The sequence below is a fragment of the Nyctibius grandis genome, chromosome 1, assembly GCF_013368605.1.
Source record: "Nyctibius grandis isolate bNycGra1 chromosome 1, bNycGra1.pri, whole genome shotgun sequence".
NCBI classification, from domain to species: Eukaryota; Metazoa; Chordata; class Aves; order Nyctibiiformes; family Nyctibiidae; genus Nyctibius; species Nyctibius grandis.
Genome location: NC_090658.1, coordinates 46,415,011 through 46,439,842, shown reverse-complemented (window position 1 = coordinate 46,439,842; position 24,832 = coordinate 46,415,011). Strand labels below are relative to the sequence as shown.

General features: G+C 39.8%; 1 protein-coding gene across 1 annotated transcript in view; it reads left to right on the top strand.

The window, feature by feature from the left end:
• DISC1 (DISC1 scaffold protein) overlaps positions 1-24,832 on the top strand; it is a 214,368-nt gene that overhangs the window by 52,052 nt on the left and 137,484 nt on the right. The window contains exons 4-6 of the mRNA XM_068395951.1: positions 13,020-13,170; positions 16,498-16,627; positions 20,475-20,710. Coding sequence (XP_068252052.1) covers positions 13,020-13,170; positions 16,498-16,627; positions 20,475-20,710 — 517 coding nt within the window. The remainder of the gene's footprint in view (positions 1-13,019; positions 13,171-16,497; positions 16,628-20,474; positions 20,711-24,832) is intronic.

Below are 24,832 nucleotides of genomic sequence, written 5' to 3'. Positions count from 1 at the left end.
GAAGTACGACTTGATAGCAGAGGAAGTGCCTTCTCTGAGGTTATTGCAGTGAGATGCAGCTTTGTTCCGGTTCAGTGAGAGAACCCATTTCTGTAGGGAGGTTTAGTTTGCGTGGTGCTCTGAACCCCACAAACTTTCTGAATTTTTTTACAGTTTGGTGCCATTTTGGGAATGTCAGGAAATACTGAATGTTTTGAAATTGGGGATCAATTGGACAAAGTGTACTTGAGATACAGTTTCCAGGAAAAAAAGGGGTATAGCTTTTATAGTTGACATTATATATATATTTTTTTTTTTTTTTTGCCTTCCAGAGTTCCAGGATCCAACTACAGTTGTCACTGCCCAAAATTATGTAAATTGTTTTGTGTTTACCCCGTGTATGCTTTAGTACTAAAAGCAGTCTGGGGAAAGCCATGTTCAAGATGGTAGTTAGGAAACAGGCAAGAGCTCAGTATTTGTATATGTAAGCCAAATAAACAGCATTTGTAGGTTAAACAGCTAAAAAGCTTTATTTTGTCTGTTTTTGTGTCTCTGTGCCCCACCAAAAGTTAACTTTATTCTAACCTTTGTTTACAGTCTGGAGTGTGGTGGGGGAAATCTAGCAGTGTAATTTGAAGTCCAGCAGAAATCCGTGAGGAACCCAAATTAGTTTTGGGAAACAAAGGAGACCGAAGAAGCAGATGCTAGCTGAGGGGGAGGGTGTGGGAAGGGAAGAGGATGCAGGGGCAGGGAAACAGAGAGGGGAGAAATGAGGTGTAAGGGTACCTGTGAGTTGCCGATGAGAGGGAATTGGTTTGTGAGGCCAAGTTCAAAGGAAAAGGCAGGAAATAAGTCACCAGATATTAACAGTCAGCAACTATTCTGTGTTTAAATTATTTCCTTTGCCATTGAATTTCAGATTCCTTGAGCTGGTGGTAATTATTGGATCTGAGTAGGTATAAGGAAGAAATTTGTTATGATGAGTGTGGTGAAGCACTGGAACAGGTTGCCCAGAGAGGTGGTAGGTGAAGTAGAACAGCGTAACTTCTGGGTGCTAGAAGAGTGATGGATGGTGGAAATTTGAAATGTGGCTAGGCTGAGCTAAGCTAACATCTTTAGTAGTTTTTAAACAGTTTTTGGTTTTTCATCTACTGATCCAGACTGCTTGGGAAGGGTATCAGCTTAATTTGAGGGTAAAGTTTTAATTCTTGAAGAGCATTGGGGTTAAGGAAGGAACAATGAAAGAGGAAATTAGATGTATATATTTGAGATTGTGTAGACTACTAAATGTGAGAGTGGAGACCTGGAATACGAGAAAACATTGAGCGCTATTGTGGGAACTCATAAAGGGGAATGCAGGGAGTAAGAGAGGAAGAAAAAAGTTTTTCTTTAACCAAAAGCAAAATTTTAGCCTCCAGGTACTTATCCATAATGATTGGATGTACTGTTTTCATCTCAGTTACCACAAAGACTTTCTTCATTTTCTCTCTTCCCTTTTGTTTCTAGAGCAAAACTTCCCGTTTCCTTGTAGAGCTCCCTACTGCAGTTTTCAGAGCAATCCGTTTGGGGTTGTGTGCATGTATTTATATATCTGTAGTTCTCTGTGTGTAACATCCATTCAATAAGAAAGAATATTTGATACCTTTTCATCGGTGTGCCTTGCCACAGAAGAAGATAATGTTGTATAATTGCATTTTGGTTTTGGTGGTGCTGATCTGTAGTTGGTGACTTAAGCAGAACTGCAACCAGATTTCTTCACAGATTATAGTCCTTGGGAAACATTGCATGATTTAATATATGTCAGATTTTAAAATCTGTGCTATTTTCTTTCAAACTTCAACTTGAAGCAACTCTACACCTACTAGTTGGTGTTTCTTAGCTGAGACTTTGTGCTGCTTTGTTGTGCATGTTTACAGCATGGCTTTTAAAAGTATGAAGATAAACCTCTGTGGAACATTTCTTATCTATACTAGTTTCGGACTTCTATCACAAAAAAAAACCAAACCAAAACAAAACTTTCAAACGGTGTGCTTTAGGGTGGTATTCTCAATATATTCAGGTTAGGCAATAACAAAGGAGCCTTTCCTTTGTTCGACAGCTGGAACAAAGCACTTTAGATTCACAGTATGTGCTTAAATAGAGCCCGGTACAAAAAAATCCCAACATAATCTGAGTGTGTGTCTAGTCATAAAATCATTGATATAAAAGCCCAGATAAAGTCCATCAGGTTTTTTTAATTTCTTGTTAGAGTGTTTAGAACTTTTTTTATAAAAATGACTAGTATCTCACAATACAAATAATTGCATTATAAAGTATTGCATTGTTTCACTGTTAATTGACTGACTTGTTGTCTAATCAATCCGTGGCATTTACTCGGAGTCAGTGAAGAAAGGCAGATGTTGGCTTAGAGATTTCTGGAGCAACAAAAGGGACATAGTAAACTGGAATTGAATTGTCCTTGGTTGACATTAATATATAGCTGACAGTTGTTCATGTATGTGAACTGTGCTGATAAGAAACCTTTACCAAAGCTCTTACTCTACCATGTTCAATAAAAGAGCGAGCTGTGTTGCAAGCCAAGGAGCATTGCATTGATTTCTGCTAGCTTCTTTGTCTTGAGGGATCTTTTTAAGAGTAGAATTTAATTCAGAATAAGATCTATGCCATTGCGTTGCATAGCCTTTTTAAAAAAATATGGATTCAGCCTGGAATGACGGTACATGTTTTTCTTTATTTCTGTGCTATTTCATATGTAGTGACAGTACTGTCAGCACTGCTTACAAAATAATGTTGATATCAAATAAAGTGTACCAGTGATCAGCTTGTTTTTTTCTTTAATGTATTTTTTGATGTTATTGTAAATTATTTTTACTGTAAAGTCATATTGGAAATGTGAGCATCTCAGTGGTTTCATTGGAAATTTGATGTTTACAAAAGAATATGAAAAGCAAACTGTCAACAGGGCACTGTTTTTTTGTATTGTGACTTGACTAAACCAGAAATGATGTCTCCAAAAATGCCTATGCATTAAAACCCTTGTGCTGTTTGAAGGAATTTACAAATGCAGCAAATCTGAAGATAAGGACTATATGGGATAAACACTGTAGAATTGTACCTTTGTTTTAGTGCAATTACAAAGACGAGTAAGGGCTTGTCACAAATGCAAAACCATCCACTATTTCAGCAACTGTTCTGCATGTCAGACACTTTAAAAAATGTAATTACTCCAGCATTTAGAAAATTATGGAAGTGCCTAGTTTATGCTGCAATGCAAAATACTTATAAAGCTCTTACTATTAAAAATGCTGCTATTCAAAATACTACAAAAACATAATGTTTTTCAGAAGTATCAGATTAAGAGCAGTGGAGATTAAGCTGCTTCTGGTACACTGAAAGTATTGTGCATCATTTTCACCCATACTGTGTGTCTGATGTTTTGTCCTCTCCGTTTGTCTTTTTGGCTATTTGTTTTGTTGAGTGGGAATTTTTTTTTTTTTCCCCCTCTGTTCTCTGAGCCTAATATGATTGGGTTCTGGCTTCCATTGGAGGCTCCTCTGTGAGATGATAGTAGCAAGTAATAACCGCTTTGCTGGCAGGATAGTCATGTTACAGGAAATTGATGTAGGTTTATCCAGATAGTCCTTATGTGCCTTAAACTCAGCTCAGAGCAGCTGTGAGGATAGTTCAGCCTACATCATTGCAGGTGATAATGAGAAAGAAACATGGTAAACCAAAATTTTTCTAATGCTAGCCAAGTAACTCAAGAGATTAATCACCTAAGTCAGGACTCTAACATTTCCCACTGGGCTCTCACCCTGCTCCTTGCCCAGAAGCGTGCTGGAAGAACCTTTCTGGCTTTGTGGCTTCTTGGTAATCTTCCTGCTGATGTTGAAAGTAACTGTACCTACACCCTCACAAACCTGAGTCCTACGGTTTGTGCTGATATATCACCGCTCCATTTAACTATTACTACTAAGAGACAGAGAACATCTTAACGATCTGAGTGGCAGTCTGTCAGTGGTGTTGCTGCTATGGATGTTGTACAAAATAGGGGCACTGATCAAAATCTATGCTGAAAATCTGCACTAGGCTTGCATTAGCACCCCTTGGGGAAGAAGTTTCACAGAATCACAGAATATTAGGGATTGGAAGGGACCTCGAAAGATCATCTAGTCCAATCCCCCTGCTGGAGCAGGATTGCCTAGACCATATCACACAGGAATGCGTCCAGGCGGGTTTTGAATGTCTCCAGAGAAGGAGACTCCACAACCTCTCTGGGCAGCCTGTTCCAGTGTTCAGTCACCCTCACCCTAAAGAAGTTTTTCCTCATATTTATGTGGAACCACCTGTGTTCCAGCTTGCACCCATTGCCCCTTGTCCTGTCAAGGGATGTCACTGAGAAGAGCCTGGCTCCATCCTCATGACACTTGCCCTTTACATATTTAAAAACATTAATGAGGTCACCCCTCAGTCTCCTCTTCTCTAAGCTAAAGAGACCCAGCTCCCTCAGCCTCTCCTCATAAGGGAGATGTTCCACTCCCTTAATCATCTTCGTGGCTCTGCGCTGGACTCTCTCTAGCAGTTCCCTGTCCTTCTTGAACTGAGGGGCCCAGAACTGGACACAATATTCCAGGTGCGGCCTCACCAGGGCAGAGTAGAGGGGGAGGAGAACCTCTCTCGACCTGCTGACCACACCCCTTCTAATACACCCCAGGATGCCATTGGCCTTCTTGGCCACAAGGGCACACTGCTGGCTCATGGTCATCCTGCTGTCCACTAGGACCCCCAGGTCCCTTTCCCCTATGCTGGTCTCCAACAGGTCTGTCCCCAACTTGTACTGGTACATGGGGTTGTTCTTGCCCAGATGCAGGACTCTACACTTGCCCTTGTTATATTCCATTAAATTTCTCCCCGCCCAACTCTCCAGCCTGTCCAGGTCTCTCTGAATGGCTGCGCAGCCTTCCGGTGCGTCAGCCACTCCTCCCAGTTTTGTGTCCTCAGCGAACTTGCTGACAGCGCACTCTATTCCCTCATCCAAGTCATTAATGAATATATTGAATAGAACTGGTCCCAGTACCGACCCTTGCGGGACTCCGCTAGACACAGGCCTCCAACTGGACTCTGTCCCATTGACCACCACTCTCTGGCTTCTTTCCTTCAGCCAGTTCACAATCCACCTCGCTACCCGATCATCCAGACCCCACTTCCCCAGTTTAGCTGCGAGGATGCTGTGGGAGACACTGTCAAACGCTTTACTGAAATTGAGATAGACCACATCCACAGCTTCACCATCATCTATCCATCGGGTTATGTCCTCATAAAAGGCTATCAAGTTGGTTAAGCATGACTTCCCCTTGGTGAAGCCATGCTGAGTGCCCCTAATGATCCTCTTATCCTTGATGTGCCTAGAGACAGCACCAAGGACAAGTTGTTCCATCACCTTTCCGGGGATGGAGGTGAGGCTGACCGGTCTATAGTTACCCGGGTCCTCCTTCTTGCCCTTTTTGAAGACTGGAGTGACATTCGCTTTCCTCCAGTCCTCAGGCACCTCTCCCGTTGCCCACGACTTAGCAAAGATGATGGAGAGTGGCCTAGCAATGACTTCCGCCAGCTCCCTCAGCACCCGCGGGTGCATCCCATCAGGACCCATGGATTTATGGACGTCCAGGTTGCTTAATTGGTCCCTGACCCAGCCCTCATCTACCAAGACAGATTCCTCCTCTATCCTGACTTCTTCTGGGGCCTCAGGGGTCCGGGGCTCCTCAGAACAGCCTCCAGCAGTATAGACAGAGGCAAAGAAGGCATTCAGTAACTCCGCCTTCTTTTTATCCTCTGTCTCCAGGGCCCCCACCTCATTCATCAGTGGGCCTACATTGCATCTAGTGTTGGTTTTACCTGCAATGTATTTGAAGAAGCCCTTTCTGTTGTCCTTGACCTCTCTTGCAAGGTTTAATTCCAAGGAGGCCTTAGCTTTCCTAGCTGCCTCCCTACATCCTCTGACAACAGACTTATATTCCTCCCAAGTGGCCAGCCCCTCCTTCCATGATCTGTACACCCTCTTCTTCCACTTGAGTTTGCCCAGCAGTTCCCTGTTTAACCATGCAGGTCTCCTGGTACCCTTCCTTGACTTCCTACCTGCTGGGTTGCTCTGATCTTGAGCTCGGAAGAAGCAGTCCTTGAATGCTAACCAACTATCTTGAGTCCCCTTACTTTCTAGTACCCTGTCCCATGGGATTGCCCCTAGCAATTGCTTGAAAAGGCCAAAGTTGGCCCTCCTGAAGTCCAGGGTTGTGATTCTGCTAGCTATTCTGTTCCTGCCACATGAGATCCTGAACTCTACCATCTCATGGTCACTACAACCATATATATCATACCATATCATATACAGCGTAGACTTTTTAGTGTTAAGATGTAAACTGTAGGTGGGAAACTTGGTGTTGTGCTTTGGAGGAAGCATCTGTGAAACTTCTGAGAATTTAGCTTTTTGTTGAAAGCCTAAATGAATGCTCTTAAATTCGATGTGAATTAAAGGGGGAAAATCAATATCTGCCAATGTGTCAAGCTTCTTTTTATTAGAAGTGTAACAGCTGAAATGTGTCTGTTCTTGTATTTTTAAAAGCTTTCAGACTTCCCAACTCTGCTGTAACACTGATGTTCGGTATATTAAATTCTGAAATGTTATACATGTTTTAAGGACGCAGCAATTTCCTGCCTTATAACTGGTATGGGCTGATGGGGGGAAAATGCAGAGCCTGCTGGGAGGCAGACAGCCTGCTTGAGCAGTTCTTGTAAGAAATCCTTCAGACACTGTTCTCTGGTGCTTCTCTCGCAGGGATTATTTTGAGTGCCAGGTTTCCTTCCCTTTCCTCCCCCACCCAACCTATGTATACTGGTGTCTCGTTGCTGGGAAAGAAAAAGTAGTGGAGCGACAGTAGACAGCTGATGTTGCCTGCAGCAGGGGAAGCTGGTGGCATCAAATGTGACATCAGGTGATTGCTGTGCATTTTGGCTACTCTGCCTTGAGCCTGGCTGGGAATGCAGGAGACCTATTCCCTTGTACTCTTCAGGTTACTAGTCTTTTAACTTTAAATAGCACCAGAATCAGAGTCAAACATCGATCTAGCATCTCGGTAGGGTAAAGCAGGAATTAGAAGGGGTTTTTCACCTGTACAAAGAGTGCCAAATAACTGAGGAATACACACAAAACAAAGAATTATGGAGTTGTAGCACTCCTAACAGATTTTGGCCCTCCTGCTTTGAGGTGAATTCTGTAGCAGTTGGTTCTGACTCCAAAGGGTGTTCAGCAGCCAGGAGTTTGATTTGCTCAGCTGTTCCTCAAGGTTGTCTTGATAGTTCAGGAGCACAGCTGGAGTGCTGAATTTCACAAAGTTGCCTTTTTGGTTGGAATGGAAAAAATTAAGTGGGGGGTAAGCAGGGTAATTTAATTAGTTTTCTTCTAGCAGCTGTTGTGCCCTAGCCTTTTATGAACTTAACATTCATGTTTGGCTGTGGTACCCAAGGGGTTATAGCCTTGTTTGGAAAGCCTTTAGCTCTTTCCAGGAGCTACATTTTCCACTGACTGCTGGAAATATTCCAAGGACCCTGGCCCAAATAGCATTTTAGTTAAGATTAGGTGTGTGAGCCTTTGAAGGGAATCTCCTAGTTGTCCCTTTTACTGTGCTTTGCTTTGCAATGTAGAGCAGTCTTGGAGTGCGTGGACTGGCTTGCTTTCAGGCAGAACAAAAGTCTCAAGATGTGCTTTAGGGGTGTACCAGAGGGGCTCCAGCTACTAACTGGCCTTCAGTCCATGGGGACTACCCTAAACCTAGTCTTAAGTAAGACCCTCTGAACTTTAGATGTTGGTTTCTCAGTGCTGAACAGTTTTGCTCTGAAGATGTGCTCCTGTTAGTCCTCCACAGTCAGAAGGGCAGGCATAGCTCTGGGGTACAGCTGCTGTTCGTGTCACTCTAACAGGCTCTTCCAGTGTCTGTCCCCAGCCCCATGCCTTCTTGGAGCCAGCCTTGCCTGGGTGTGCAGTTTGACTCTGCACTGGGTTTGTTTTGTTGGTTTCCATATGCAGGGCTGAATGGAGAGTAGAAAAGGTTTTGCTCTGTACCGGTAACCAGACAGCACATGGTAAAGGCGAGCCGTTCAACTATCCAAATGTAATCTGAAGGCTCCCTTTTACACATACCCGGTGTTAGGACTTGCAAGGAACTGTATATCTTCTACAGTGTAACTGTTTGGTTCTGTTAAATAGTTAATTATTTTATCCTCAAATCAAGAGCACACACATACTCCAGTTGCTTATAATGCCTTAATTTCTGGTCACAGTATATGTCTTTACATGTCATATTTGGGTATTAATTGGTCTGCATGTTCTCCTGCAAGTAATTTTGCAGGAGGCCAATGCTAGTAATTGGGCTGTAGACATCTTGCTTACTAGTCTGTTCTCCAGCTGCATTTCAGTCACGTATTCAAGCTCTGCACTAGACTCCTCACTTTCTAGCCTTTGTAGCGTTGCTTTAGCTAGTGTAAGTCTCTCTGTCCTGGAAAATGAGTAGTGCAATTTGAACATGACGATGCCTAAGTTATTAATGTGCAGGGAAAGTGAAGAAGGAATGTTTTGATTTATTTTACAGTAAAAAACCCCAAAACCAAAACAACCAGGAAACACCTAATAAGATCATCAGACTTTAGTTTTAAAATTACCAAATGGAGTATGTGTTTATATAATTCATAATTCCATTTTGAAATTCTGTCATACTGTATTTTGGAGACCAAAAGCATAGATAGCCTGAGAAAAGAGAAGTTTCTGGTGGACAGATATCTACCTGTTGGTGATTTTTTTTTTTTCCCTTTTTTTTTTTCTTTCCCCTTTTCCCCTCAAAGCAGTGAAGTGATCTAGGAATACTGTCTTGCTCAGGAAGTCTTTCAGCTGGCAAACATCAGAGGTTCAGGAGCAGTATCGAGGTAAAGGGACACTTTGCACCCTGGTTCGTAGTCTCCTCTCTAAAGGCCCGCTGCTCTGTGTGGTTGGAGACAGGCTGCTAGAGGGGTCTTTGGATCTAAACCTTGGACTTTTCTTGAAAAATAGGTAACAATATCTCTGATGCCGAGTATACAAAAACAGTTCAGTCATCTTGGAAGCTTTAAGTTTTTAAGAAGATGAATGCTGGGGAGGTTACCTGGTTCTGGAAGTATCTAGGAGGTAAGAAAAAGATTTTAGGGCTGCAATGTGTGATTTATGCCAAATCCTGGTTTAGGTCCTTCAGATTTTGGAGGGAAGTGAAGGGAAAGAGGGAGGGGGTTGTTTACAGGATTGTGGGGCAGGATCAAATGGTCTCTAGTTGAACTAGCTGAAGAAACACTTCCTTGAAGTCCAGCAATTTGTAGAATAGCATGATCATCTTCTCACCTATCAGCAAAGAACAGACATAAATAAACAAATATATGCAGTATGTAGCAAATGAGGTTCTACCCTTACTGTGATGATTTTCTTAAATGTTTTTTAAATTATGATAAATAGTTCTGATAAAGTGAACCTTCTCTTCAAGGGAATAAAACCAATATCAGAATATGTAAAAAGTAGAGAGGTAGGCAGATGTTCTCATATGGTCAATTAAAAATTATGGAAATTGCTTCATTCGCACAAAGCTATTATAAAACATCATCTTTGGAGACAGTGCAGTTCTCTGACTTCTGTCTGCTTAATTGAGAACAGTAGTTAGTCAGCGTCTTCCATGCCTGGACCCTGGCTTGGCTTTAAATCGAGTGGGATGTCTGAAGTGCACCAGGCAGTAACTGATTGGGATGGAGGGTAATTTAAGGGTTGACTTTTGCTGTTTGCACTGAAGTAGAAGCTTTGTCTAGGGTATCCATGGGACTGCTGCAAGGCAGCAAGCTAGCAACGGAATACAGTGAAATAAAAGGCTGGTGAAGAGAATTAAGCCTTATTCCAAATGCTTGTCTGTAAAACAGTATGTATTAAATACATTAAAGTTCCTTTAATTAAGAACATCCAAATGAGGGGATTGCTTTTTGCATGTCAGCTGTGTGTTAAATGACTTATTTTGAGGTGAAGTATGGGACAAAGGAACAAAGTATTAAGCCTTTGAGTGTGATGGAAGTATCTGAGTGCTTGTGGTTTCTTTCGGTGTCTCAGTCCATCAGTGAGCTCTGGGATCCTGTGAAGGTCTTTTCTGCGTTGAAATAACGTGCTTAAAAGACTAAAATGAAGATAAAAGAAAGTATTGTCCTTGAGTCCGATGGCTTACGAATAGCGAAGTCCTTTTATATTCTGCTTCTTGGCTGAAAAATCCTACAAAATATGATGGGAAGGGATCTCAGGAGAACACATTTGATCTTGCTGGCCTCAACCTTAAAAACTATGCCAGAGCTATTCCTGAGAGCTGTTTGTCTGACCTAAAAACCAACACTGGTGGAGATTTCCTGGCTGTTCCAAGCAGTTAGTTTTAGTGCTTTACTATCTCTTAATGTTTTTCCTCATCTCCTTTGCTGCAACTCAGGTTTGTTACTGAGGACTCAAGTTCTGAGGAGAGGTGAAAAGCATTGTATGTAGAAAAGCACTGCTTTCTCTGCAGCTTCCTGGTATGTAAATAGTACTGGAAGTTACTCCCCTCAGTCTTTATCTCCACTAGATCGAGGAACCCTGCTTATTGCCCTCTTTTTCACATGTCCTATTTGCTAGACTTCTATCACTTCCATTACTTCTGCTTGATCCAAATCTCTCTTGAGCTGCAGTGCTGAAAGCTGGACTGAGATGAGCCTTACTTGCATGATTCCCTGCTCCACAGCTGGAACTGAGGCACCTTGGTCTCTCCCTGCACTGAAGACATCAGCCAGGTCAAACTGAGGGATCTCCTTTCCAGGAGAGGAGCCTAAAAGCCAAGTGCTGCAGTCTTCAACTCAGTGGTGGCAGAGTCTCTTGAGACATAGCCCCCTAGCCGCAGTGCTGAAAAGAGAAACAATCATTTAGAGCTGAGAGATGACGAGCAGATATGCCCAGCAATAGTACTTATAAAATGCCAGTGAAACAAATTATTTAGAAATGTCTGTTAGTAGAAACTAATTGAATTCTGTGTAGGCTGGAATATATAAAGCAGGATGCAGCCAAGAATTAATGAGAGAGAGAATGAACTGGCAAGTAGATCCCCTCATCTGTTTTCTTTCCCAAAATAGCCTGTTTCTAGGGCCAGGATGGGTAGGAGTGGAACAATAAAACAATTGAACATACAAACACAGCGTGAGCATAATTATGTTGACAATCAATGACAACGTCATTGAATGCCTGTAGAGGGTTGCCACAACTCCTGACTGGGTAGCACAGGAAAGCCCTGTGGTGAGTGGTTTGAGTAAAAGGAGGTGGTTCCACCTGTTTTTGGTGTTTAGTGTTCATTGCTCACAATCCAACCCTTACTTTTCTGTTTGTAACAGTGATATTTTTGATGGCTGTGTTTGAAATTCCATGCGAAATGTGAATGCTGATAAGTTTTTCTGGTCAAAGTGTGGGCTCAGAAGACTCAGCTGGGCCCAAGTTCTAGTTTCCTTGTGGTGAATAGGGATAGGACAAATCTGTTCAGCTGTGGTCCCTGGGAAACCCACTGCAGATGTAGTTCACCTCCACTGCTGAAAAGGTGTTTCTCCTTTGCAGGAAGAGTACATGTGGTTGTTGGGGCAGGGCCTGGACCCTGCAGTAACTTGGGTGGTGATCATTTAAGCTAGAGCCCTCTGGCAGCGTTTTGTACCCTAATAATAACAACAACATGAGCTTAACCACCCTGGCACAGTCTGCTGACCTAGGGAGAAGATCTAGTCTCATTAGTACACTCTGTGTCTTTATTCCACCCCATCAGCACAGAAGCAGAAGGGAGATCAATACTAATGATAGATTATTGTAAAAATTGATCATTTCACTAAACCAGCAAATATAAACAACCCCTCTTCTTAAAACCCCTTTGAGGATAAAGAAAGAAAATAAGCAGTAAAAAGCACACACAGATGGATGTTATTCTGATAGTAACATGTTGTATTGAAAATGTTAGAAGGGAAGGAGTGCTCATCATGCAAAATTGTAGGCAGCAAGGTCATGAGGAGAGTACTGAACTGTAAAGGTTTTCCATTTGTGGGCTAGCTCAAAACTCTCTGATTTGACCAAGTATCATCAAAAGTATTCTGGCTTGGACCAACCAGGCTTGTTATCTGTCACGTATGTGATTTTGCTAGTATACTGGCACTATAGAGAATAAAGACTATATGTACCAGAAATAATAATTTGTAATTGCGATTATGTTCCTTTGTTTTCTACACAGGGAAAGAAACTAAAGTAAGAACTGACTTGTATAGATAAGTGTTTAAGAAATTTAGAGAGTTATGGTAGAGTCAAAGCACTCTTTTAAGGACCACTGTTATTTTTATTTAAAGTTGAAAGTAAATATTTTTGTTGGATGATAAAGTAAGCATAATTCAGGAGAGCCGGGAATAAGATAGTTGTTTAATTGCTATAATTGCATGTGCATTTTCTGCTGAAATACATTGCTGAGATATCATATGTGATTCTTCAGTTCTTGACCTAATAACAATGCAATTTCTTAAAAGATCAGACTTTAAATGTATAACTGCCATCTAAGATTGTTTTAAAACTGGAGCAGTGAAGAGTAGGAGTTTTCTTAGGATTGAATTCAGAGCTGTTACTTTAGGAAAAGAGCACAGATGATAACTTTGAGCCAATTCTTTGGAGCCTTACCAAATTAAAACTCTGTGAAAGTGTTGGGAAGCCTGCAGTTTTGTCCTTGTCGTAGAAGAAAGTAGCTTAGCATCCTGGTTATCTGATGTTTTCCATTGTAGTCTTAGTAATTCATCCTTGAGCAAAACAGATCGATATATTTTTATCAAAAGGGAAAGAACTGTCTGTGAGGTGGATTTTACTTTTTGTTGATCGACCTTTTTTCTTCTTCAGTTAAAATGGAACCTTTTTGTAACTGTTAAGTAACTTTTTTTTTTTATTATTTATTTTCTAGCCGATAAATTTAGATGGAAACTGGAAGAGCTGGAGAAAGAGAAAAATTCTTTAAAATTTCAGCTTCCTTCAAGGCATCCTTCAATTAGCAGTTTTTTGGATAGCTTCATTACCCAAGTTCAAGCAGCATTGCTCTGGGCTGCTGATCATCGGTAAGTTTGTTGATTCCTTATTATGTAAAACGATGCTTCTGTTTTTCTCAAAATGGGCAATACAATTTATGAATAATTTTAATAAATGGTTTTAAGGACCTTCTAACATATCCGTGTGGAGCTTGTTTATAACAATCCCTCCCTGCCCCCCTTTTCTTCTTTTTACAGTTCTTTCAGAATTGCCCTGAAAAACATTGATCATGACGAACTGGTGAATTAAATGGAACTTTTCTCACTGATGTTGAGTGGGAATGGGACTGAATCCTTGACACGGCAGCTTGAGCATACAACAGCAAGGCAGCTTGAGAAACAGTTCCCCGTGGAGTTAATTCTGATGCTCCTTTTCACGCAATGAAAGGATATTTAAATATAAAGTAAAAACAGATTCTTTTTTGATATGCATAGATCTTTGGGAGCTTCCTTTTATGCATCACTTGTTAGGTGGCAGTAATGTGCTCAGCACTGTACAAAGTCACAAAAATAAATTCTCAGCCTTCTCTTGAAGAGATAACAACTTCAAAGACTGGGGGAACGTGAGATGTGTTGGATGACCCAAGGGAGGTAGTTAGCTTAGGAAGAAAAAGTTGTCTCTATTTCTAGGTCTTTCTTCAGCTATGCTACTGCTTACTGTTGTTAGAAGAGGATCCTTCATAGGTATTGGAAGCTGTTCTCAAATGCAATAGCGCAAATGGAAAAAGAAAAAGCTTTTGTTTTCTGACAGCTTGTACATACAAAGGCTGTAGTGTGCTAGTCAATACATTTGAGTATAATTTTTGATATACATTAGAATTAGATAAAATTGGTACAGATAATAGGATTTTATTGTGAAATTTGAGACTTTTAAGGGTATTTTAGCCTCTATTTATAGTATATAGTAATGAGGCAGGTTTAAAACAAATTGGATTCCCTCAGAGCTGTTTCCTTCCACCTTCTGGGGCCCAAATAAGCTGTTATACCATTCCTTAAAGATTAGGATACAACATTCTGTATTTTGTCATTGAGACATGTTTGCTCTATGCATTAATTCGTAACAATTATTTTGGTTTTAGAGATAGTGTTGTCTTCAGTGTCATAGAAATTGAGTCCGTAAAGCATCCTTGAGATACATAGTCTGCTTATTTTTTCCCCTATATAATGTATATATAATATGTTTTTATATATAATATATACATTTATGAAAGTGTTCCAGTTCTTCAGATGATTATATCTGTAACTCTTCTCTTTGCACAGGTCTGAGAGCAGTGCCATTCTTCAGAGTCAGATGAATATCCTCTTCACTTTTGTCTTGTGCATACTCCTTTCTCTGAGCTTACGTTTGACTGTTGTGACACCCTTTCTTTTCTCACTTCATTCTTGTAGCCTTTGACACTGCTTTGTCTGTGGTCTGAGTCTCTTGTTGATGCAGCAAGTGTACTCTTTGTCTTCAGTAGGGGTGTTTAAAATTTTTCTGTTCCAACAATATTTTTAGATAGTACAGGGTGGAAAACATGACCACTTCTTCAAGGAAAATTTGTAGGCTTCAGTTTTTATTTTCATTTTGGAACAAAACCAATATACCCAAGGTATCTTTTTTTTCACCTGGAAAATTAAAAAAAATGATCAGACTAGCCCCAGAAGACAAGATCGTTGCAGTTTTACTGTAGTCAAGCCAGTGTCATCTGTTTATTTTTGCAAATAAAGAACTTTAAGCTGCCATACATGCTTTTCATTTTAATTTGTTTAATTACATGAGACTGAAATTCATGCTCTGGTTTTGTTTTACTTGATTAAATTATGAGATGACTTTTTAGGTGAATGCATTTGGTGTTGACACAGGGTATTGGGAGCAGGTGGTAGGAGCCAGGTTTGGTTATGTTTAGCTTAGGAAACGTACCATGTTCATGCAATCACCCAGGTTAGGTGAGATCAGAGAGTTCTTGTTTCTGTTTCCTCAGTACCCATTAGGCAGATGTACATGGGATTTCCAAGGAGATTCTGAGAATAACCTATGTTTATCGTGGAATGTTTCCTAAATTTTGACCAGCCACTCAGAAATTTCTATTGCATACAGCTCTTGGAAAGATGCAGCTCTTAACTACAAGAAGGTGGCCTCAGAGCTGCTGGGAAGCGTGATCGGTTGGAGCCACAGCAATCTATAATGATTGTAAGGCACATATACGGTGATGGCTAGCACCTCATAATGCGCATGTCTCTTTGATCTATTTTGTTATTACAAAAATACAGTTACGCTGTCATTATGTCTATTTTGTTTAAGTATTAATGCCATTTTTTTTAGTGCCAGGGTTTTATTTTGCTTTTTCAGTACATTCTTCAGCCTGTAGAGAAGGGAGTAAAGCATGTGTGTCTAATGATCGTCCTGCAGAAGAGACCTCTTGTTCTACACACTTGTTAAACAGCTGTGCATAGAGATCATAATTGTGTATTAATCATGCTTAAAACAGACTTGTGATGCATGTTTTGTATGTGGCATGGGTGTATTTGCTTTGCAAGATTATGATGGGAAATCATGCTTCAAAAACATCCTTTGTTTGACACAGAGTATTGTTTTAAACAAGATATTGAAATGCATCTGTACTATTTATGTGGAAATGCATGCACTTGTCTCTAGAGGTGGACACAGAAATGCAATTGGCCTTGCAAGTGTGCATGCCCTTATGCAGGAACATGCAAGACAAAATTGGTTTGCATTGTTTGCAGGTGCATTCTGAGAGGCAGATTATAGACTTGACACTTAATGTAATGCACTGATTACCTTGGGGTCCAATCATGCAAAGATTTACAGCTGAGGGTTGTACCGACCACTGTGAGGAATCCCACTGACTGTGATTTTGAAAGAAGTCGCTCTGCAAGAGAGAAGTAAAATTTGGCATCGTGGAGCAAACACTCCAGATGATCTCTAATGTAGTCTCCAAAAGCTGACAGAAGCTGCAAAAATGGCTTTGGCAAGTTTTTAAACTTCTGTCTAAGAGATATTTTTTTCTCTGTATTGATAGAAATTATATGCCTTAGTTTTGTCTCTCTCAAGGCAGTGATGGATAAATTTCTGAAACATGAAAAAGCTGGGGGAAGCTTGAAGCTATACAAGTTTTCTTTTTTCCTTCTTCAGCATGTTGTAAAAACAGTATAAATGTTAGAGATAATAAAGGAAGATATGCCAAGGAAAAAAAATCTCTTGTTCTCTAACTGTATCCGTTTAAGATGTAATCGTTCTGGTGATAGAGTGTTATGAGTCTGAAGGTAACATGTAGCATTCTGATCTGTTTAATCTTTGAGACTTCGATACTCAGAGATAATGCTAATTTTTAGCTTTCGTAATTTTTTTCAAAGGGCTAGACATGAAGAAACCCAGCTTTGGCATGAAAATGAACATAAACTTCTGAGGTCCACTTACCAGGAGAGGATGCAGGTTTCAGCCACAAAACGAAACCAACTTTTTCAAGAAAAGAAATGGTTACAGGTAACGACTGCACAGTTAGTTATCTATAAGAGACAGTGCTGTGTGGGGAAAAGCTTGTAACCTGTCACACAGAATTAAATAAATTTATTATAATAGTGATTTTGCTTCTGTGCAGCAATTAGAGCCTTGGCTGTAGTCCAGTTGATAATCTAAGTGATGATTGGAGATGGCAGCCACAGGAGTTGTGTTAATCTCATTACACAGAAGCAGAACGGGAAGGCTTGGTGGCTTGTGTGCATGCTTTAACTTTCCTCATTATCTTTTTAAGTGTGCTCTTTATGTTCTAATTTTCCATTTTAGTATTTCATTGATGTTCAGAAGTTTTTAGATGAAGACAAAAAGTTTTGAAGGAAGCAATCTGTCATCCATTTCTGATTTAGAATTGACTATAAATAAATGATTTACCAGCTTTTGTTCCTGAAAGATGATTGATGCATTTCATAAGGATGAAGGAATCATCACGGAGCCGTCGGCATTTGCCAACAATAACTTCATACTGACACGTGATGTCACAATGTGGTAATTTGGCAATTGGAAAGTTTTTAAGATGGCTCCTGTCCAGTTTTAAATCTGCAAGCCTTTTAAGCAAAATTTAGCTCTTTCTTTTCACCGTCCTTCAAAAATCTTAGTTAATGTCTAGTACAAGTCTTTGTTCCATCTCCTTTTAAACCTTGGCAATCGCACTCAGCAATGTGACATCTTAGAGAGCTAGTAGGTCTAGTTTTCTTTTTTCTGTGTTCTTGTTGTGAAATCTCGTTATTTTTGATGCTTTTCTTCCTTCGGTGAATCTGATAGTACAATCATCTGTGTGTTTGTATATACATTAAGTGTATGTATAAAAACCAGAAAGACATGGAGAAAAGCATCTTACATGACCATTGCTAAACCGTACTTAGATGAAGAAATGTCTTCTATCCTAGTCATCACCTTTTTGTATTGTTTGGATTTATTTCATCAAGATATAAGAGGAGACATAATGTAGTTCAATGTTATCGGTGTCCAGAAGACTGTTTTTGATAATCTAGACATGCAGCCAGCCACCTCAAGCTATTCAACTGAAAACTTCTGTACTTAAGACTCCACATCAGCTAATGTAGTTATACTAGGGAAAAATTAGCCACATTGTGGTATGGGCATGCTATTTATGAGCATTTGATCAAAATTATCATGAATTCAAGGTTCTGGAGAAGGCTGACCTGTATGTTTGGTGGCTCCCAGTATCCCTTATGGTTGCTCCTGCACAAAATCTCACATGATCTGAAATAATTTTTTTTTTAGCCCTACTTTACTTTCCTTTTCCTTCTATCCTCTCTTCTGTTGGTTCTGCATTTGTCTTCAGGGATTTGAGAGCCTGTGATGGTATCTACAATTTACATATTAAAGTTTCTACTGCAATCTGTACTTAATGGAGAACACCAGCCCATAAGTGAATCTGGAGGTTTACAGTCAGTAGTGATTAGCTGTTGTGTTAGAAAAATCTCAGTTTAAACTCAAATCCACAAAGTAAAACTCCAGCTTATGTTTAATGAGCTGAATATCATCTGCTGCTCCATGCTGAGACTTTAAGTCCTTTTTATCTGTCCCTGGAGGCTGACCAAGAGCACATTAAAGGCTTCTTGGCATTTCTGGAAAAGAATGTGAGAGAATTCCAGTTTACTGACTAAAATTTCCATTCTCCCAAGAATGCCTGTGAACTATTCCCAAGCAGAACAGCTTTCTCTCTGTGAATGCAGATTGTGTGCTTCTGATATCTATTTATGTTGCTAAAACATTTCAGTGCTGTGTGTTGGTAAAACCAAATTCTGTTCATCTGCCTTTCTGTTCCCATGTAGGTTACTTATTGAAGTGATTGCAATTACTACGTTTTCAAAGGATATGAAGGTCCTTGCATTAAGCAGGGCCTATTAAGATTTTGGCAGTATTCCCAAACCAGTAACACAGCGACAGAATTGTCCTTTGTGCGCACTGAAAGCCTGATTCGAGACTGAAAGAAACAAAACTGGTGGTTTTGGCCTACTGTGACCTTTCTGTCCTTGACAAATGACTGTGGGTTGAAACATGGGCCACTCTGTTCTCTTCTTGCTAAATCTAAAACCAAAAAAAGGAGGAAAATAATTGATTAATCTGGTGCGCAGCACTAACATAAGTTGAAATTTTTGAGGCAGTCAACCTTTTAAGATGCAAGGACTGTTTCTTGGTTTAAGTGATACTTGGGGAGCTTGTTGCAGGGCAGCAAACCTGAAAATGTGTTTGTTAACAGAGTGAACACTAATGAACTAAACTTCGCTTAAATTACATGAAAACATTAAAAGAATGTTAAGGTTTCAAAGTGGAGCACTCAAAAAGCAAAGAAATGCCAAAGTCAGTTATATGTGCATAGATGTATGTTTAATGAGAGTCTTTAATTATATGAACATGCTTTTGTTTTTTTCCTGGATCCCTGCTTCATGCATTGCTGAAGATGGAAAATGCTTGTTCAGATACTCAGAATACCCTTTTATCTTCATTACATTCAGTATATGGCCCCAGAACCCTTTTATGGTATGCCACTCAAACCCTCTTCTGTATGCAGATTAATTAATTTTTACAGCATTAATCAACATGGCATCTGAGTGATTCAAAACCCACTTAATTTTATCTGCATAACATCACTTTGGGTGAAGAGACAGTCTTATTGCCATTTTACAGATAGAGAATGAAGAACTGAATTACCATAAAAAAAGCAATAGGGTTGTTTCTGATGTTGATTTTGTAATGCCTACTTATTTCCCTGAAAAAAGTTGTGTTTATTTTTTAATTTTTCTGTTTAGCTCAATGGAACATGGTCAGAGCACGGAATTATGAGCTTTGATTTCTGTCAAGAGTCTGTAGATAGCACTTCAGAGACCCCTCTTGTTGGTTGTATGGAAAATGGTGAACATTCAGTCTGTGGCTGTTCGTGGAGATAATAGTTTAAGTGGCTTGCAAAGTTTCACAGAGACTGTAAGAAATGTAGGAATAGAATGAAATTCTCCAGTATGGCATTCAGCTACTTTGGTAGCAAGTAGCTCTCCTTTGATTTTTTTTTTTTAAAAAGCCCTCTTTTCAAATTCTGGGAAAAATGAGCCAAAGGCCATGTATTAAATAACTTCTATTAGTTCAGCAACCCAGATTCCTTCATGAAGTGCTCCTTCCTTGGGTGCAAGCTCTCTTGGGTTTTCAAGGAAAAATGAGAACATGCTCTTGCAAGAAGCATCACTATCATGATGCCTGGGACTTGAACTTCTGGCAAGACAAGTGCAACTGAGGTTGAAGCTCTGGTCATTTTAAGGGAAGGATTTTGTGCTTTTAATTAAAATTAAATATTAATTAAAAGGACTGGCTAGTCAGTGATGCACTACTTGCATCCTGTGCTTGATGTTGGATTGGAAGCCTAGAGGAACCATTGTAGGAGTATTCTGCAGGAGGACAGATAGATGGCTGGTCACTTTAGCTGCCAGTCTGTAGCAAGGTTCTGTTGTCATGGTTGAACATGATTTTAGGGGTTTTTTGGGAAGTTTTTAACTTGGGAAATACCAGTGTGTTTTAAAGGTAAAAGGTGACTGATGGTTGGTGTTGGAAGAGGAACCTGAAATTTGGTATTGAAATGGAGGTGGGGAGTTTCAGACTGTAGAAGCACTAGAGTTTCTAAAGACAACAGACGTAAGAATTTTTGTGTGTCAACAGAAGAATGTGTTCTCATTTAATGTTGTGCTAAATTGGACAACCTTAATTCCTGCTACTTCTGAGACTTGTATTGCACTTTTCTAGGGACAGAGGGATTTCTTTAACAGAGTTCATAGTAAACTCAGGTTTCTGTTCTATGCAGAAAGAAATTGAAGACCTCCGAGCAAGACTGGCTCTATTAGAAGCAAAAGATCAAGAGCTAAGAAGAGAAATTGAAGAACAAGATAGACTTATTCAGTCACAGGACTGTGAACTGACTGCTTTACTTGGCTGTGTTTCTTTGAGAGAACTACAGGAAATAAGCAAGGCTGTGGATGACACTTTAGCATCCTCCTATCAAATTCCATTCAGTCTGGATCTTCCAGGGACAATAAAGAGGTATCTAAATTTCAATATGTTTTCAGTGATGTAGAGTCTTGTATCTTCTCAATGTAATTGGTTGTCAGTTGTTTTCGTCATAACTGTGCCAGCTAATTAGCTTGATTCAGAAACTTCAAAATTTTTGAATAACATATGCTGAAGCTCTAATACTAATCTGCTCCTCAGGAAAGATGACTTTGTAGTTTTTTGAAGGTCTTGCAGTTCATATTTTTTTTATGGTAAAGATCCACCTACAGAAAGCATATGTATCCATCAACTGTTAATACCTATCATCAGTTTAAACTATTTCTTCTTAACTGGTGGAATTTTTTCCACAGCTTGGTAATGCAGTAATTACAACATATTTCTCACAGGCTAAAAGTGCATACTAGGCACCATTCAGATAAATATTAGAGGTGCTTCCTGCTTCAGTGAACTTCCAGTTGTAATAAAGTGCGATGTGATGAGTCTTAGGCTCAGACAGTGGACTTGAGGTAGTGGGGGAAGGGATAGAGCATGAAGACTTTTGGGATACCTACAGTTAAATGCACAGCTTGTGGTTCCTTTAAATGGAAAAGTAGCTACTCTTGATAACCTTTTGGGAATAACCTCATCTTTATTTACAAAAGCAATAGAAGTTCTTCAGGGCCTAAACTGTTACTGGCAGTCAATGGGACATTGGTGATGGAACTTTGAAAGTGTTACTGCTGCTGTGTCACCATAACAAAATAAAATTCCTGTTTATCCTAACTTGCATTTCTTCCAGATAAGCAATAACTATGTTGCTTGCAATTTTTTTTCTCCTTTCATGTTTATTGGATTTAGTTTGGTTATATTAACATTCATGAAAAATTGCTGCTCATGTGTTCTAATTTATACAGATTTTTTTTCTGAAGTCAGCAGAACATTTCATAGAGGACATATTCCTCTCTTTTGAGGTTTGTTTAAAATTTTCAATTAGATTATGGGAAATAGTTTCTCGAATTAATTTATCTTGTTTTAATGGTATCTTACACCTGTGTTTCCAAGAATGAGGAATAAAAGGTCTCAAGCAGTCTGTCTGAGTGCTTTCATTTGAGTTTTCTCTTAGTTTTGGATTTACTTACAAAAGAATACTCAGATTTTTTTTCTCACATTGCTGATGCAACATTTGAGTTGCACTTAACTCTTTGGGAAATTATTTAAAGATGAGTTAAGTTAGTAATGGTCAGGAGGAACTTGCTTCGAGTTCTTTGCTCACTGGCACCATGAATAGCACAATCATTTGAGGGAATACAGGCATTCATTATTTGAAGTGCGTTCAGAACTTTAATGAAGATTTAGAATTAATTTCTTTCCTTTCTGTTAATTTTTAAAAGATGCCTTGAATGAAACTTTTCTGTTTTAGTTTTGTTTGTTGATCAGCTTTGTGTTGCCAGGGCCAACAATCAGGTACTTCTCCTCTCTTTACCATAGCTGGAGTTCTATTGCACGTGGGGACAAATAAATGCTGGTTTGGGCTGTGCAAGTAAGCACGCTTAGGCAGGCACCTGTGACAGCCTTTGGGAGCAGTTTAAATCTACTATGTCAGGTTATAGTTGTGTGCCCTTGTCAAACCCCAAAGCCTTTTCTGACCAGAACTAATGGCAATGATGTAGATGCCCACCTATGGCATGGTCATGTGGAAGCTAGAGTCCTTGGTTCAGAATGTGGAAGCTCTGCATTTAGGTCCTATGCAGCCTGTTTGGATCTGAACCTACAGCCTCAGAGCAAGCTCTTACGTGCCAAGGATTTCAGTGTCCTGGCAGGGAGCATGCTCCATCACAGTTCTTAAGCTGGACCTGCTCTATTGAAAAATGCACAAGCTGCCTTGGGAGGACAGACTGAAATCTCCAGTCCGCCTGTGTGACTCAACCACTTGACTTTGTCATGTGGCCTCTTCCTTGCCTTTGGTTCTCAAATCTCCTCCCCAAACCACTTGCTGCTTTAGGTGGCTGAAAGCATCCCAGAGCTGCGCTTGTGTGGTGATCAGAAGGCACATTTCCAGCATGGGTTCTCTGCCACTTGCTTTCAGGGCACGCTATATATCCAGAAGGGCTGAGGGGAAGAATGTGTTCCTACAACAGTTGTGGTTAATTAACAGTGAGAGTTAGGCTCACTGTTAAACTGAGCAAAGTGATGGGTGTCTTCCTTTTAAAGCAGTGCAGTCCATCATACCTTGAGTACAGTGTCTGCATCCAGTCATGTTCTGTTCTCTCTTTCTGGAAGATGAAAAAGCAGCAAGCAGATAGTGAGACATCTGGTGTGGATGTACTTCCCGTGTGCCTATGGGCATCCTCTATGTTGTCATACAATTATAGAATAATTTAGGAGGTCATCTTGTCAAACCCCTGCTCAAAGCAGGACCGCAATTTCCAAGTGAGATCAGGTCACTCAGGGCCCCATCTGCCTGGGTTTTGCATATCTCCAAGGATGGAGGTTTTTGCAGCCTTGCTAGGCATCCTGCATTTCACTACCCTTGCTGTTGAACTTTTTTGTCTCGTATCTAGCCAGAATTTCCCTCATTGCAACTTGCATTGACTTATCCTAAATCAGTACTTCTTGTGAAAGGCAGTTGTATATTAGGTAACAGGTTAAAATACTTGACGAAGCCAGTTCAGCATATTAGTTTTAAATTCTGAAGTCTTGGGATATTTAATGTGAAAGAGATTTTTCTGGAGATGTACACTTTATTTTATGAATCATTGCAGAGAAAAAAACCATTAAAGTCTTCTAAAGTTAGGGCTATCTGTGTGAGAAACAAAGCTATTACTCATGCACATATACTAAAGAACAGTGCTTATGCAGGAAGTAGTTCAGTATTGATAGGCTGTAAATGACAAGCTCCTGGGTATTGGGTTGTGAAATACTATGTATTTATTCTAACTGCATTGTGCTAGTCAGTAAAGTAGTGCTATAATGTGGTTTTGCATAATTATTTGTTAGGTACATGAATTGCATTCAGCACTGGAATAACACAGGGCTGATGTGAAGCACCTCTTAAGACAATCTGTGCTATAATGAATCATATTGAGTGACTTTCAGCTCACTACAAAATACAAATTATTTTGCTTTTCTTGGTCTAAATGCTATTAAGTAGCAACTTATTAAAGCAAACTTCAGGGAATGTGAGAGAACATCTTAAATGAAGAATAATTGCCCTGATAAAAGTGTGCAGAAGCAAGAGAGCAAGTCAATGTAACGTTGCACTGAACATTGTTTCTAAGCTTATTTTTCTTGTCAAACGTTATTTTCAGGAGGGTTAATAATCCTTTGTTTTGTCTTGTTTATCTTTGGTTTGTGGTGAACTTATTGAAAAGAAAAAACTTTTGTCAGTAACTATAGCATGCTTTGAGTCTGAAGAATTTAGACATGTTACCCTGGGCCCTTTCTTGGGGGCTGTTGGAAGCTGAAGTTAAAACCTGGCCAGTTAATGTGCAGACAAATATGTTAGCTTGTGTTTTGACAGGGATTCTCATTGGAGTTGAGACCACAGAATGTGGTCATTTTGCTTATCCAGACAGGCCTAATGGCTTTTGGTAAACTAAAGGGTGTCATCATTATTATAAAATGAAGAAATTGCAGTGCAAAAGCTCAGTTCGCTTGTGTGGGGTTGCATGGAGATGTGTTTAAAAGGTGGGAGCAGCTGGTGTTGTGTGCACCACGACACATGTCTGTGTTTTAACTAAAGGTGACATATTGAAATCGGAGGAAAATAAATCTAAGTGTTTCAGTGTGAAGTACTTTCTCCTGGAGACTGCAAAATGTAACAAAATATATCATTTCTGTATCCTGTACTGAAGAGAACACCATTTCAGAAATATGTTTTTAACTAGTGTAACTTGAATTTTCTAGTTATAAAATAAGACCATGTTAATTAGACCTATTCTCTTCAGTACCTGTTGTTCCCTTTTTTTGTTTCTTTTCATTTCATAATGAAAACTGGGGAAGTCTGTTATACTTCTGTTCCTATTTAGTTTCATTTAGCATTTTCTCTTTTGGTTTTACCCATATTTACAGATCACAGAATGGTTAAGGTTGGAAAGGATCCCTGGAGGTCATCTAGTCCAACCCCCTGCCAAAGCAGTTCACCTACAGCACATTGCCCAGGGTTGCGTCTAG